At 44.4% G+C, this 16,948-nt stretch overlaps 1 protein-coding gene across 1 annotated transcript in view; it reads left to right on the forward strand.

The window, feature by feature from the left end:
• LOC310791614 (NLR family CARD domain-containing protein 3-like) overlaps nucleotides 1-16,948 on the forward strand; it is a gene marked incomplete at its 5' end in the record, with an annotated part of 79,848 nt that overhangs the window by 21,836 nt on the left and 41,064 nt on the right. Inside the window, one exon of the mRNA XM_083653278.1 lies at nucleotides 14,131-14,256. Within this exon, the coding sequence (XP_083509404.1) occupies nucleotides 14,131-14,256 (126 nt within the window). The remainder of the gene's footprint in view (nucleotides 1-14,130; nucleotides 14,257-16,948) is intronic.

Consider the following 16,948-nt stretch of genomic DNA (forward strand, 5'->3'; position numbering starts at 1 on the left):
CATGTGCTGATGTACGGTCATTTGAGAGTGAAAGCGCACTCAGTACTGCACATAATAGCGTTTCATTGTGGCTTTCCATGGGCTGTTCTCACAATGTACAATGTAACATGCTGATCACTTGGCTGCCGTTCTGAGTATAAAAGCATCGGCTCCAGCGTGGAGTGCGCACGTGATCTGACTTGTGGAGCTCGACTATAATGAGACCATAAAGAAGGCCACTAGATCAACAAAGTGTGAGGGCAGGAAGAGGTCAGGAGGTAGGACGCCGAAGAGGCCAACCAGGGGAGAAGAGTGGATGTTAACAGATGTAATGGCCAAGTGTTTGATTCTTCCCATTCACATCTGTATTTCTTTCTGAAACTTGAAGAGTTTTCAGTGGAAGTGGTGGAGTAGGTAGGGGCAGTCATATTTCACGCCAGCATTCTGCAAAGACCCGCCCCATCTCTCTGTTCTCTGATTGGCTCAGACCGGATCAAAGCCAATCAGTGAGCAGAGGGTCAGCCTGACTGTTATTGATGCCTAAAACCAACCTAATCTACCAACAAAGGCAGCAGTACTAGCTACGCCACTCTGAAAACGCTTCTTCATTGTTCTGCCTGCTCTGATAACACGCTTGAATTGATATTTGACAATGCAACATACTGGTAGTGTCACAGTGCAGACTGCTCCTCTAAACTGCTCCTCTAAACCCTCTCCTCAGACCCTCTGGTCTGCGAGGCCTGTTCTGCCTAATAGGAAGCGCTGCCTATGACCAGGTTGGATGTTTAGCTGAAGCATTGCTGCTCCGCCCCCCCTGACACTGCCAAAGCACACGCTCACATTTAAAATGTCACAGCGTCCATACCTTTTGTCATTGCAGAGAAACCACTCTACGGGAAACTAGGGGGCAGTGTTGTCCTCAGGCCAGACTTGTCCTCTGTGACTGGCTCCATCACAACCATACTGTGGAGTCATGGAGAGGTAGGGTTGGCCATAGACTGGTTTGGAAAGGAGGTGCATCCCTACAAGCAACTCAAAGGTAAACTGAGACCGTGGGTGATTTAAGCTTCCCTATGCAGGGAGATACGATGTAACACTCACGTTTAACAGAGGGAGGGAGGGACATGTTGTTCTCTCACATGTTTGCTGAATGGTCGTGTAGTTTTTAAATTTGAGAAAGAAAGTTGAACACAATCTACTCTGACATAATAAAGGATCTAACATGGATACATAAGAGAAACATAATCAAGAAAATGTATCAGTTCTAGATGTATCTAAAAAAAAAATACAAAGTTTGTTATACAACCATATATTGTATTTGGTTGTATTTGCACACACACACACACACACACACACACACACACACACACACACACACACACACACACACACACACACACACACAGACACACACACACACACACACACACACACACACACACACACACACACACACACACGGCTTAAAAATGGAGCATCCAACAGTGTGACCATTGTTTTGTCTGTATAGGATTCACTATGTCATCCTTTACGTGACCTTTGATGTATTGTAGACCAGAATGTCGCCATCTATTGGGCTTTATATATCTCTACACCCTCTCGAAGCAACAATACAGGATGAAGGCTTGATGCCGAAACGCGTCGAAGTTTGGTTTTTAAAGTCTATTATGACATTGCCATGCAAATAAAGGCATTTTAACCTTTTCAAATCAGTGCCTTGGAGTTTCTTGTATTTATTCAGCCTATAGGTATCCCTTTCCAAAGAGCACCTCAAACAAACAACTTTTTGAGTCCAGGAAGCGCTCCTTCCTAAACATTTTTGACTTGTGTAGATTTTGTGAGGAGGAAGAGGAGACTGATTTGCTTTTATTTTGGTATTGTCGGTCTTTGTTATTTTGGATTCAAGTTGAAGAGTGGATTTCAGTTTACAGCTCAATTTGTTATAGCTGCCCTCTAACCAGACTGTCTGACAAGGGGAGAAAGTACAATCTCTCCACTTGCCAAACAAAGCCCCTTCTAAACATGCAGTGAAATCAGGATTATAACCAGCTGCTAGCCGGTCGGCCTGCATGTTTAGAAACATGTTTAGCCACCTTATGCGAACTCCCGCGAGTGTGGATCATTACCATCTGACCCTAGTACAGGATCCGCATTATTGGAAAAATGGCTGTTTAACACTGGCAGCTCATGATCCAGATTAGGGCTGCACAATATATAGTTTCAGCGGGGTCCACCCGCTATGCCGACCACCCGCTATGTCGACCACCCGCAATGCCGACCTTAGGTTTAGGCGTGGGGGTGGGAGAGGTTAGGTTTTGGGTTAGGGTCTGGGGGAGGTTAGGTTTAGGCATGGCATGGGGGGAGGTTAGGTTTGGCATGGGGGTGGGAGAGGTTAGGTTTTGGGTTAGGGTCTGGGGGAGGTTAGGTTTAGGCATGGCATGGGGGGAGGTTAGGTTTGGCGTGGGGGCTGGGAGAGGTTAGGTTTTGGGTTAGGGTCTGGGGGAGGTTAGGTTTAGGCGTGGGGGGTGGGGGAGGTTAGGTTTTGGGTTAGGGTCTGGGGGAGGTTAGGTTTAGGCATGGCATGGGGGGAGGTTAGGTTTGGCGTGGGGGCTGGGAGAGGTTAGGTTTTGGGTTAGGGTCTGGGGGAGGTTAGGTTTAGGCATGGGGGGAGGTTAGGTTTGGCGTGGGGGCTGGGAGAGGTTAGGTTTTGGGTTAGGGTCTGGGGGAGGTTAGGTTTAGGCATGGCATGGGGGGAGGTTAGGTTTGGCATGGGGGTGGGAGAGGTTAGGTTTTGGGTTAGGGTCTGGGGGAGGTTAGGTTTAGGCATGGCATGGGGGGAGGTTAGGTTTGGCGTGGGGGCTGGGAGAGGTTAGGTTTTGGGTTAGGGTCTGGGGGAGGTTAGGTTTAGGCGTGGGGGGTGGGGGAGGTTAGGTTTTGGGTTAGGGTCTGGGGGAGGTTAGGTTGAGGCATGGCATGGGGGGAGGTTAGGTTTGGCGTGGGGGCTGGGAGAGGTTAGGTTTTGGGTTAGGGTCTGGGGGAGGTTAGGTTTAGGCATGGGGGGAGGTTAGGTTTGGCGTGGGGGCTGGGAGAGGTTAGGTTTTGGGTTAGGGTCTGGGGGAGGTTAGGTTTAGGCGTGGGGGGTGGGGGAGGTTAGGTTTTGGGTTAGGGTCTGGGGGAGGTTAGGTTTAGGCATGGGGGGAGGTTAGGTTTGGCGTGGGGGCTGGGAGAGGTTAGCTCCACCGACACGCTGCACGCCGCCTCGCTCAGCTGGTTCTGCTTGTGGGCTATCGGCATTGCGACCTGTCGGCACATAGACGCGGCACCGTTTCAGCATCGTCATCGCAATGTGCACATGTGCAATAGTCACATCGCAGAGCGTGCAATGTCAAGTAAGGTAAATTAACTCATAGCCTACTGTAATGCACGCCCTCTCTGTGACGTTCTAAGCTCTTTTCCTACTAAGTAAAGTACCTTTACTCACTTAGCATCCTGCAACTGCAGCTAAAAACATACTCTCCTTCCTACTACGTCAACCATGCAGGATACCCACTAGGCCACCTTCTTAAACGGGCAAGGCTTGATAGACCTACAGTATGCAAGTCTTTTGGTGAAAATTCCTGTATTTTTTCATATCGCAATATATATCGCAGAATAAAAAAATATTGCAATGCCAGTTTTTTCCAATTTCGTGCAGCCCTAATCCGGATCATGTATGTCTGAGTGGGCGGGCGGGTGGTTATATATATAATTCTTAGGGTCACCCCGGGACCTTAAAAATAGCATCAGGGACGATGAAAATTAATTTGGGGACGGAGCCGGGACGATAGCCTAAACACACACTCTGCTCGTTACAATGAACGGCGATGAAAATGACACGAACGCAAATGCCACCTTTACAACACGCAGACTAAACAAACATGCGGGCACTGGCAGAGAGACAAACAGGCAGATCGAGGGGAACTCATCGCGCAAAAAGTGTCTGAATCTCATCTATGATGGCTGCTTTATCTTTGTGATAGTTTGAGTTTCATTTGCTTCAGTCGGACTTTGGCAGTTATTTTAAATGCGAGGACGCATTGCTCAAAAAAAAAAAGGTGGAGCAGAAACGCGCTCTCCTGAGAAAGAGGCAGCAGGATGAGGGCAGCAGCTACCCTCATCCTGCTGCCTCTTTCTATCAGGAGAGCGCGTTTCTGCTCCACCTTTTTTTTTCTTCCCCCCGCCTCTCTCTCACTGCTCAACGCTGTGTGTGTGTGTGTGTGTGTGTGTGTGCGCGCTGAGCCCCACGCTCTCTCTCTCTGTCTATCGGTTTCTCTCTCTCTCCATTAAATTAGCAGATTGACAAATTACAATCACGCAACCGACAGTGGACTCAATCGCAGATAGCCCATATATTCGTCCCATCGCCCAACCCTACTGTATAAATAATAGTGAACCAAGAGATAGATAGATAGATAGATAGATAGATAGATAGATAGATAGATAGATAGATAGATAGATAGATAGATAGATAGATAGAGTGTTTGCATGCTTGTGAACATGATTTCTTAGCACATGAATTATTGGAAACTCAGCGTAAATCAACGACATGAAAATATTTATAAAACAAATTGTATTTTAAATTTCCATGACTTTTCCAGGTTTCTCATGACCATACGTACCCTGAAATTTGTTTGGTTGTACTTGTACTGTTCAGTAATTTGCAAAATAGTCCTAAAACCAATATGAAAAAGAATCGTGATAAGATTGTGGATCGTGATCCTGCCTGAAAAAAATCGTGATATGATATTTTTGCCATATCGCCCACCCCTACGTAGCCTATTAATTAATTAATCATTCGGGCAATCGCTTATATCAACGAATTAAATGAGAAAACTCACGGTTTCCTCAAGTGCTGCAAACGGCTTGAAAAGGTTTATTTTCCTCCCCACCTGTCTGTCTTGGGGGACTGCCCCCTAGTCCGATACCTCACGAGTCCGATACCTCACGAGTCCGACACCTCATGGTTTTGGGTTAGGGTCTGGGGGAGGTTAGGTTTAGGCGTGGGGGTGGGAGAGGTTAGGTTTTGGGTTAGGGTCTGGGGGAGGTTAGGTTTAGGCGTGGGGGTGGGAGAGGTTAGGTTTTGGGTTAGGGTCTGGGGGAGGTTAGGTTTAGGCGTGGGGGTGGGAGAGGTTAGGTTTTGGGTTAGGGTCTGGGGGAAGTTAGCCTCTTTTTTCGGACTCGTGAGGTATCGGACTCGTGCCATGGCACCCTGTCTTGTAGGCTATGTGAAAATGCAAGAGGGTGATAGTTGCATCAGCCTATATCGAGACATAACTTTTGTGGGGAGAAATACATTGAAAACTAGTCAGATATGACTTGAATGCCACTTGTAAAATCATCCACAGTGTAATGTTAGTGCGACGGTGCGACCACTATTTTGACTGGCGGCTTTTGGGCGATGTAACAAAGGCAAGCGCTCACTTTTTTTTTGGCACATTGCCACCCCACGTTATCGCCTGAATGCGTCAGAATGCATCGGGAACTTCACAGTGACTGCGTTTACATGGACTTGAGTATCCCGGTTACTGTCAGGGTTTTGGAGTATCCCGTTTTTGTGTTTGCGCATGTAAACATCATATCCCGGTTTCAGAAACTGTCCTGGATAAGCCCTTATCCCGGTTTTGAGAAAGCCGGTTATGCTAGGTGGAGTACTCCGAAAGAACCTGGGATACTGCTGCATGTATACACCTTATCCTGCTTTCTGACCGCAGCAGACTACCTGTGCAGGCGCGGCTTCAGCCAAGTCTCACTTCTGGAGCGATGAGGAAATGGAGTTTTGCCGAGTTTTGTATTTCGGTGATGAAAGAATTAAATGCTTGGCAGCTTAGATAGGAGAAAGCATCGAAATGCTGCCCTATTCAAGTCTGTAGTATACAGACTTTACAGGACGAAGGTCCTGATAATTTGAGGTGACTCAAATGAAAGCAAAAGCCGCGCGCTGCGTGCAAACAGGGACACTCCACCATGAAGACGGAATCCAAGGGAATCCCACGTCTTTGCCCGAAAAAGGTGAATGACGTCACGTCACACGCACCCAATATAAGCAAATAATAATAATAATAATAATAATGACCCCGGTTTGTATTGTAAAGATCACAGGCGCCTGCGCAAATAGCATGCAGTGATCAGTAACCGGGATACTAGTACTGATCATGTATACAGGGATATGAGTAACCTGCTTTCTCTCTCTTCCATGTAAACGCCACATCCAGAATATGATCAAAACCAGGATAAGCCTCATAACCGGGATACTCAAGTCCATGTAAACGCAGTCAGTAAGAGACGTGTGCGTTATGGAGTAGTGTGTTTGGCAGAGATCTCATGTTGTGGATGCAGTGTATGGAGACATGTGTGTTATGGAGTAGTGTGTTTGACAGAGATCTCATGTTGTGGATGCAGTGTATGGAGACATGTGCGTTATGGAGTAGTGTGTTTGGCAGAGATCTCATGTTGTGGATGCAGTGTATGGAGACATGTGCGTTATGGAGTAGTGTGTTTGGCAGAGATCTCATGTTGTGGATGCAGTGTATGGAGACATGTGCGTTATGGAGTAGTGTGTTTGGCAGAGATCTCATGTTGTGGATGCAGTGTATGGAGACATGTGCGTTATGGAGTAGTGTGTTTGGCAGAGATCTCATGTTGTGGATGCAGTGTATGGAGACATGTGCGTTATGGAGTAGTGTGTTTGGCAGAGATCTCATGTTGTGGATGCAGTGTATGGAGACATGTGCGTTATGGAGTAGTGTGTTTGGCAGATATCTCATGTTGTGGATGCAGTGTATGGAGACATGTGCGTTATGGAGTAGTGTGTTTGGCAGAGATCTCATGTTGTGGATGCAGTGTATGGAGACATGTGCGTTATGGAGTAGTGTGTTTGACAGAGATCTCATGTTGTGGATGCAGTGTATGGAGACATGTGCGTTATGGAGTAGTGTGTTTGGCAGAGACCTCATGTTGTGGATGCAGTGTATGGAGACATGTGTGTTATGGAGTAGTGTGTTTGGCAGAGATCTCATGTTGTGGATGCAGTGTATGGAGACATGTGCGTTATGGAGTAGTGTGTTTGGCAGAGATCTCATGTTGTGGATGCAGTGTATGGAGACATGTGCGTTATGGAGTAGTGTGTTTGGCAGAGACCATGTTGTGGATGCAGTGTATGGAGACATGTGCGTTATGGAGTAGTGTGTTTGGCAGAGAGCTCATGTTGTGGATGCAGTGTATGGAGACATGTGCGTTATGGAGTAGTGTGTTTGACAGAGATCTCATGTTGTGGATGCAGTGTATGGAGACATGTGCGTTATGGAGTAGTGTGTTTGGCAGAGATCTCATGTTGTAGATGCAGTGTATGGAGACATGTGCGTTATGGAGTAGTGTGTTTGGCAGAGATATCATGTTGTGGATGCAGTGTATGGAGACATGTGCGTTATGGAGTAGTGTGTTTGGCAGAGATCTCATGTTGTGGATGCAGTGTATGGAGACATGTGCGTTATGGAGTAGTGTGTTTGGCAGATATCTCATGTTGTGGATGCAGTGTATGGAGACATGTGTGTTATGGAGTAGTGTGTTTGACAGAGATCTCATGTTGTGGATGCAGTGTATGGAGACATGTGTGTTATGGAGTAGTGTGTTTGGCAGAGAGCTCATGTTGTGGATGCAGTGTATGGAGACATGTGCGTTATGGAGTAGTGTGTTTGGCAGAGATATCATGTTGTGGATGCAGTGTATGGAGACATGTGCGTTATGGAGTAGTGTGTTTGGCAGAGATCTCATGTTGTGGATGCAGTGTATGGAGACATGTGCGTTATGGAGTAGTGTGTTTGGCAGAGATCTCATGTTGTGGATGCAGTGTATGGAGACATGTGTGTTATGGAGTAGTGTGTTTGGCAGAGATATCATGTTGTGGATGCAGTGTATGGAGACATGTGCGTTATGGAGTAGTGTGTTTGACAGAGATCACATGTTGTGGATGCAGGGTATAGTAGGGTCATCTGTGGCACTTCCGTGACCGTGGAGAGCGAAGGTCCGTTTCTCAATGGATTTGTCATCTAGGAGGGTTAATAAACAAATTTAGCCGGGGTGTATTTTTAAAAAAGGCGGGGAAAATATTTGAGAGACCAAAATCCAAAATGGCTGCTGTGGAAATGAACTTTTTAATGCTTTGACCTACAATGATGCACAAATACATGGTTTCAGAGCTTATTCTGGTCAAGGAATACATATTTGGTGTTTATTATAATGATTTGACCTATTTTTGACCTTCAAATCCAAGATGGCTGCCAATTTTGAGGCAGTTTTTTTCAAAATCGTCATAGAGCCTTCATATTAGGCTTGAATGACAGGTCTTCTCATGATGAGTTGAATAATGTACAGTATAAGTACACAGAAGTAATCTCTGAGGTCAATAAAGTCAATGTTTGTGTGTAAAAAACAGTTGCTGATTTGCGGTTTCCCATTAAATAGGGTAGGCTACTGAGAATATGGTGTCCAGTTCATCCCATCACATTTTCATAATGAACCAAAAACAATTTTGCACTATAGCCTAACATAAAATAGTATTCTGTATGCAAAGCTAGCAAGGTTAGTTGCTTGAGCTGAATTTAAAGGTCAACTCAAAACAAACAATGAAATTAACTTTGAAATTAAAACTGAATCCTAGGCTACTAAATTTCATCAGCACACAGTAAAGGAAACTTGTCTTTGAACGCAGCTGACTGTCTAGTCCTAATCCCTGTTGTGCAATGTCCCTTTTCAGTGAAGTTTTAGTTTTTGTTAAGAGTATGGACTTTTAATCTTGACCTTGTTGGTAGGCAACGGCCCTTTTTCAGTCAAGCATTTTCAGATTAGCTCAGTCAGTCTGTGAAGCAGTCAGTGTCAGCACTTGCGCGAGCTCGCTTTTTCTCTAACTAATGTTAACATTACACACTTTAAGACACTTTGTTTGAGGATATCAACGTTATTCACTAGTCTAAAGATAGTTCTACCATCAAGAACATATAAAACAAAAGCAAAAACAATTTTTATTTGCAGAAGTCATCATTGATATTTGGTGTTAGCTAACGATAGGTAACGTTATTATTTTTAGCTAAAGTTAATGTTATCTGTCTCCACACTTCTGTCAACTGACATATGCATTTGCTTTTGAAAATAAACAGCCTGGCTTGCTTAAGCATAACTGAAGATTAAATAGAAATATAACATGACGAATGCATGTACCGATTGGTTGCCCCATCTTCCCAGGAGGTGGTGGTGTAAACATCATCAAATTTATCAAGTCCTGACCACTCTTGGGCTTTTAATTGTAAGCTGTCCCATTTGCCTTGATTTATTGTATCGGTGGGCTTGCAAGGCTTGTCACACTTTAGGACACATTCATAGGACATTGTGTGCTTTGTCTTTCATTGGGAGGGAAAGCAACTCGCTATTATATTACTGTTATATTATATTGCTGTTATACGCTGTTTATTTTCAAAAGCAAATGCATATGTCAGTTGACAGAATTGTGGAGACAGATAACATTAACTTTAGCTAAAAATAATAACGTTACCTAACGTTAGCTAACACCAAATATCAATGATGACTTCTGCAAATAAAAATTGTTTTTGCTTTTGTTTTATATGTTCTTGATGGTAGAACTATCTTTAGACTAGTGAATAACGTTGATAACCTCAAACAAAGTTTTCTTTTTCTTTTTCTTTTTTATATATTCCCCCCCCCCGATTTTTTATCCCATTTTTATCCCCCATTAGTGCTAACGTAATTTCTTTATCCTGGTTGCTACTCCACCCTCTGCCGATCTGGGGAGAGCCGAAACTGGCTCCATGCTTCCTCCGAGACATGGGCAGTTAGCCAGCCGCTTCTTTTCACCTGACAGGGGAAGCTTCACCGGTAGGACATAGCACGTGGGAGGTTCACACTATTCCAACCAGTTCCCCTCCCTCTGAACAGGCGCCCTTAACGACCAGAGGAGGAACCACATTAGCAACCAGGATATTGCATGTTTTTGGTGAAGGGGGTTCCTATATGAAGGAAACCCCCAGGAGGCACGGGGAGAACATGCAAACTCCACACAGAAAGGCCCTTTTGACGACCCCACCCGGGCGGTGGGCACTCGTGGACATGCGGACGGGCACGCATTCCTTCAGCGTTCACATCGTCCCAGGTGGGAATCGAACCCACGACCTTCGAGCTGTGAGGCGATAGTGCTTACCACTACACCACCGTACCTCCTTTTATATCCTCAAACAAAGTGTCTTAAAGTGTGTAATGTTAACATTACCGTAAATTCCGGACTATAAGACGCACCGGTCTATAAGCCGCACCTTCAAAGGTGACTATTTTTTTCTTCTATAAGCCGCACCGGACTATAAGCCGCGGGTGTTTTGATGTTTAATTACCATATGTAAGGCTTCGTGCACAGAGGGGATTGTCGGGAATGGATGGCTGTTTGGGGAAGCTCCCATTTATTAACATTTCAACAAAACAAAAGTCAGGTCACTAATCCCCAGACAAAATCACACATTGTGGTATTTTTTGTTTTTTTTACAGTGCACACAGTGTCCGCGGTGTGGTGAAAAGAGGGCAAGAGAGGAAATTAAAACAGAAGTGGATTTATAGTTAGAAAGAGTGCTAAAGAAGAGAGAATTCCGTTTTTTATTTTTTTATTTTAGTTACCCACAGTACTATTGACCAGTCCAACTCAAAAGATATTCGGCAGTTTCACTTTGAGCTCTTGTTCCGCCGCTGTCCATCAATGGTTATGACGAGTCTCGCTGGGTACAGTACGCCAAAGCGATATCCATTGACTCGATGCTGCTGTTGTATGTTGCGCGTTTCTGTTGCACCAACGCGGAGGTCCTGCCGGGACGAAAAAGCGCGTACCCTCCCAGGTGAGGGGCTTCTTCCCCGCAGCCTGGAGGATGAGTTGACGGTCGGGCCAGCGGAGTAGGCAGATGAAGATGGCCCTCGGTGGCAGGCCGGAAAGAAAGAAGAAAGGAGGAGGAGGAGAAACCGCCACCTCCACAGCCAGCCACCTCACACACCCCAACTGTTTAATAGTGCCCGGCTCGCATGCCTCTCGGTCGGCTGGCCGGACAATATGCACCCCGCTGCAGCAGCACCTTCGGGAGGTTTTCTCACTGTGTTCGGGACTTCGGCTCTAACTCGGCCAGATGGCTGGACACGAGTGAAACTCTTCACGGTTGCATTATTTTCTTTAGTGAGTGAGTGGATGGACTTCTGCACGTTTTCAAACTTGTTTTCAAGCTGCTCAAAACCTCTGAGCGATGTCGGACTTAATCGATAGTGTTTCACGGAGTAAAAGTTTAGCCCAAGCGGTGTATCTCCAGCCTCCAGCAGGTGAGTCATTTCCTCATTCATGGCGTGATTGCTTGTCTTTTTCTTTCTGCTTACCTGTGTTGTGTTATGTTATGTTATGTTATGTTGTTAAAAGAGGGCAAGAGAGGAAATTAAAACAGAAGTGGATTTATAGTTAGAAAGAGTGCTAAAAAAGAGAGATTTTTTTTTTTTTTTGGAAAAAATCCATAGATAAGACGCACCGTTATATAAGCCGCAGGGGGCAAAAAAGGCCAAAAAACGGGAAAAAAGCCGCGGCTTATAGTCCGGAATTTACGGTAGTTAGAGAAAAAGCGAGCTCGCGCAAGTGCTGACACTGACTGCTTCACAGACTGACTGGGCTAATCTGAAAATGCTTGACTGAAAAAGGGCCGTTGCCTACCAACAAGGTCAAGATTAAAAGTCCATACTCTTAACAAAAACTAAAACTTCACTGAAAAGGGACATTGCACAACAGGGATTAGGACTAGACAGTCAGCTGAGTTCAAAGACAAGTTTCCTTTACTGTGTGCTGATGAAATTTAATAGCCTAGGATTCAGTTTTAATTTCAAAGTTAATTTCATTGTTTGTTTTGAGTTGACCTTTAAATTCAGCTCAAGCAACTAACCTTGCTAGCTTTGCATACAGAATACTATTTTATGTTAGGCTATAGTGCAAAATTGTTTTTGGTTCATTATGAAAATGTGATGGGATGAACTGGACACCATATTCTCAGTAGCCTACCCTATTTAATGGGAACCCGCAAATCAGCAACTGTTGTTTACACACAAACATTGACTTTAATGACCTCAGAGATTACTTCTGTGTACTTATACTGTATATTATTCAACTCATCATGAGAAGACCTGTCATTCAAGCCTAATATGAAGGCTCTATGACGATTTTGAAAAAACTGCCTTTTAGAGCTCAAAATTGGCAGCCATCTTGTATTTGAAGGTCAAAAATAAGTCAAATCATTATATAAACACCAAATATGTATTCCTTGACCAGAATAAGCTCTGAAACCATGTATTGTGCATCATTGTAGGTCAAACCATTAAAAAGTTCATTTCCACGGCAGACATTTTGGATTTTGGTCTCTCAAATATTTTCCCCGCCTTTTTTAAAAATACACCCCAGCTAAATTTGTTTATTAACCCTCCTAGATGACAAATCCATTGAGAAACGGACCTTCGCTCTCCACGGTCACGGAAGTGCCACAGATGACCCTACTAGTATGGAGACATGTGCGTTATGGAGTAGTGTGTTTGGCAGCAGTGGCGTGTCTGACCAAGTTGGTGCCCTAGGCAAGATTTGCTGGTGCCCCCCCCCACAAAGAAAATATAATAAAAATTATATCGCAGCTAATTCCACCACTGCAGTGCAGGCTCAGAATCGCCCTTCCCCAGAAAATTTGACGTTTTTTGGACTTTCATCCATGTTTAGAAGAATATTTAATTTTAAATTAACATTAGGATTATACTGTTGTGATGTCATTATTCAGTATCTTCTCCTTTTCTCACTCACTTTCATGTAAGCACCTGCTCTCCCTTTAGTCGTTTTACACTACAACAGACAGAAACACAGGCATAAACACTGAACTTATTATTATTATGGAAAACCAGATTATGATGAAAATCAAACACTTTTGAAGAGAGAGCGTATGAAATAAGATTAGAGCTGGGAAGCACAAACTGTTTTTTAATGCATCTTGTTGGTGGTATAAACACAAGACAGCCAAATCCAACAATTTCGAAATTCCCATTTCCCAAAAGTTAATTTTTCAAGATTTTATTCATAACAGTAATCTACAGTTTGCTGACGTCACAAAGTACTATCAGATTTCTACCCCATTTCATCCAATTATATCACAACATGGCAGCTTGACAGCTGCCATGTTGTGATCAATCTTCATTTCAGAAGAATTTTCTCCTCCAAATGAAGGAGAAAATGGAGCCTAGTGTCTGTAATCTGGCAGAATTTCTAGCCCATAAACTAACTACTAACTTGGCCAATTGTATGTAACATACAAAATAAAGCAAACGGTAATGTCTAAAAATGCAAAGAAATGTAACTGGCTCGTTAAACTCGCATTAGGGGATAACATAAGCATAAGGGGTCTCCCCTCGGAGATTCCAGGCGGACGGGCAGCACTCATGCATCGGACTGTCCGCTCCGCTCCACACAGAAGCAGCTGGCTGCCTGGTACTCTGCGGATCCCACTCGCGTAGCACCACAACACGCTGAATCCCACTCGATTTGGGGGCGGAACACGCCAGGATTGGCCAATGCCAAAGCCAGTCCCCAGAATTGTCAAATCAAATCATCGACACGCTATTATGGTCCGCCTCTCAACCCTGTCATCTCAGACAAGATTTGTTTTCAGACTCTGAAACGGTGTCTATGTGCCGATAGGCCGCAATGCCGACAAGCCGCAATGCCGATAGCCCACAAGCAGAACCAGCTGAGCGAGGCGGCATGCAGCGTGACGGTGGACCCGCTGGAGCTAAGCTCACCCATCCCCCACGCCTAAACCTAACCTCCCCCCATGCCTAAACCTAACCTCCCCCAGACCCTGACCCTAAACCTAACCTCTTCCACCCCCCACGCCTAAACCTAAGGTCGGCTTAGCGGGTGGACCCCCTCTGAAACGTCTCTGACCCTCGCGCTACTTGCATTCTGTTGGGTTAATTTCGTCTGTAAGAACTCTGTTGAGAAGCTAACCCTAACCATGTTAAGAACTCTGTTGAGAAGCTAACCCTAATCATGTTGCTCCATAGGTCGTGGTGACCTGAACATTTCAACTGGAGAGCTGAAGATCACAGGATTGACCAGAGAAGACAGTGGATCATACACAGCAGAGATCAACAACCACCTCAACAGCGAGACTCATCTCAAAGTCATCTGTAAGTGTTTTATGTTGGCAGTTTGTCCAGTTTCAAGTCAGTGATGTGGAGTTGTGTGTGATTCACCACTTGCTTTTAATTAAGTGTAGCCCACTGCTATTTCATGACTGTTATTTCTGACAGCCCATGAAGGCAGCATTAGTGCGACAGGCAGCGACATCATTTTTCCTCCGGATGCAAAGTAAAGCCAAGCTGAGACTCGATGTTAGACAGGAAAGGAATAATTAGAAAAGTGAATATAGATGCTTGAAAAAATATAAATGAAGGATGTCAGGAGAGAAATATGTAGATGCAAGAGGAAGATCCGGACCAGAGACACAGAGGGAAGATACAGAAGAGGATTTGATGCTAGCTTTATACCTGAAAAGAAGATTTTGCTTGGAGGTGAAAACTGGAAGAGAAGACTGCTCATCACTTGGTATGAGAGGAGAGAGAGAAGAGTTCGGACTGGTTTTGTTCGTAAACCCAGTTCTGAACTGAGAGAGCACCGATCCACACAGAACTACACCTACTACAACCGCCTCATTGAGTTTTTAAAAGTGCAAGCCAGTCTCTTCATAACCTAGAATTGATGTACCACTGTGATTGGACATTTCTCCTCTTAAAATACACTGGGTTCCATAAGCGGCAACCTCTGACAGGGAAAAATGATGCAGTTCCTCGAATGGCCACTTGAGGCTGGCTCAAAAAGCGAGTAAGTCCAAATAGACCCCATGTTAAAATGCCCAACTTTACAGCAGAAATAAGCATGTTTACAACCTGGTTTAAAAAAAAATTGTTTTGGTCCCTATAGCGATTTCACCGTTCATGAAACTGTACGGGAAGTGAATGTTTATGTAACTAACAATGGGAAAATGAGCTGACTTCTCACTTGATTTATGAATTTGGTTTGCTAGAGATTGAGTTCATGATCTCAATCTCTAGGTTGAAACTTTCAAGTCTTATTTAAAGTCCCTGGAAACCAAAATTAATTAATCAAAATTAAGCATTTTGAGTTCATCACACCACAGGAACCTATGTTAATAAGCCACCAGCCACATTTGAATGATGATGAATGTCGCAAAGTATATAAATTTAGGTTTGACAGTCAAGAGAAAAGTCACGAGAATCCATTAGAATTTCTCACCCTACATCTGCCGCGGATGGTGTGGGCGTGTCCACAATACTCAAGCCACGAGAGGAGGGGAGGGGGCGAGGGGGTGGTGGGGGCCAGAGAGGAACTACGACTTGCAAGTAATGGATGCAGCAAGTTCAATTGGTGTTGTCCAACCTTACATGTTTGAGCCACTAGATGAAGAGGACACAGCCCCCCCCCCCGCCCCCAACCGAATGGTATTTTCCCTCCTTGACAATTATGCAAGTTAGGAATAAGTATTTCAGTCTAGCTATAACGTTATTAGCTAGCCAACTACGTTAGCAATAACACTATTTAGTCACAGATCAAGGTAGCAGCTATCATGTTTTCAGTGTTGTTGCATAGCAAATATAACGTTATAGGTGCCAGAACCCCCTAGTATTTCATTCACATGCAGATCTTGAGACTGCTTTTGTGTAGAGTAGGGGTGGGCGGATCCATCCCAAAATATCGATACTACGTCCCGTTTTGAGGATCGATACCAGTTTTTTCTCTCTCTTCTACGGTTATATCCATCTCATCAACTGTTCTGTGTCAGTGTAGCAGCATTCAACTCAACTAAAAACACTGTTAGCCAACTGAAAACTCACCCGGAGTTAGTCAGTCTGTGTGTGTGTGTCTCTCCCCCCCCCCCCCCCCCCCCCCCCGTGTACAAAGGTTTTATAGAACGGACCGAGCTCATGATGTGATACGATTTTTCATTTGAGCACGTCGGGCACTGCTCTCTTCAATGCGGAAGTGGAAATCCAGCCATTTATTATTTAAAGCGATTTTGGGGGTTTGGGTTGAAACTAATGTCTCCTACTGTCTGAGGCACCCAATTACTCACATAAGACCCTAAATAACATAGTTAGAAGGTTTTTGTGGATTTTGGTTTCTAGGGACTTTAATACAGCATGATGTTCATTTTGTAAATTATGGTCCAATTAAGCCTCAAATAGACGAGAGAAAATACTTTGCTTTGACAGGGTTTTTCCTGCATAGAGAATTACGAGGCGACCGACTCCATATAATTTAGCTCCGCCTCCAGCTCTTGACAGGTGAAACCATACTTGCAAAAATGCTAACAAGCATTGCACTCGTGGCTTGGTGATGAAATAGTAGCTCAGCAACCTATAGCAGTAACGTTAGATATAGACATTAATTTGCCCCCTAAACCTTCAATCAAATAACCATTTCATACGAGCGTATTTATGGTTATACATTACGTTACACATAGACTGGTTGCCTTTTCACAGCCACTTGTTCTGTATGAGATGGTAAACTGTAATGTAGCCGTGCCCATTAGCCTCTGATTAGCTACAATAACGTTATCAGACATCAGCTACGCGGTTCCGCTCACGATAAAGAGCCTTTTTGAAAGCACAGTCTGCAGTCCTGCTGCTTAATGCTGTTTTCAACCAGGAAAAATATGTTTTCGAGGGAATATCAGCTCTCTTATCATTAGTGCGACTGTGTTTAGCAGCTCCCATCGGCTCCTTACAACTACCCATGTCTGCCAGCGACAACAACAATAAGACTTCTGGTCGGAGTTTTTCAAAATAAAAGAACAATTAA

This window comes from Poromitra crassiceps (assembly GCF_964638095.1).
Source record: "Poromitra crassiceps genome assembly, chromosome: 16".
Classification (NCBI taxonomy): domain Eukaryota; kingdom Metazoa; phylum Chordata; class Actinopteri; order Beryciformes; family Melamphaidae; genus Poromitra; species Poromitra crassiceps.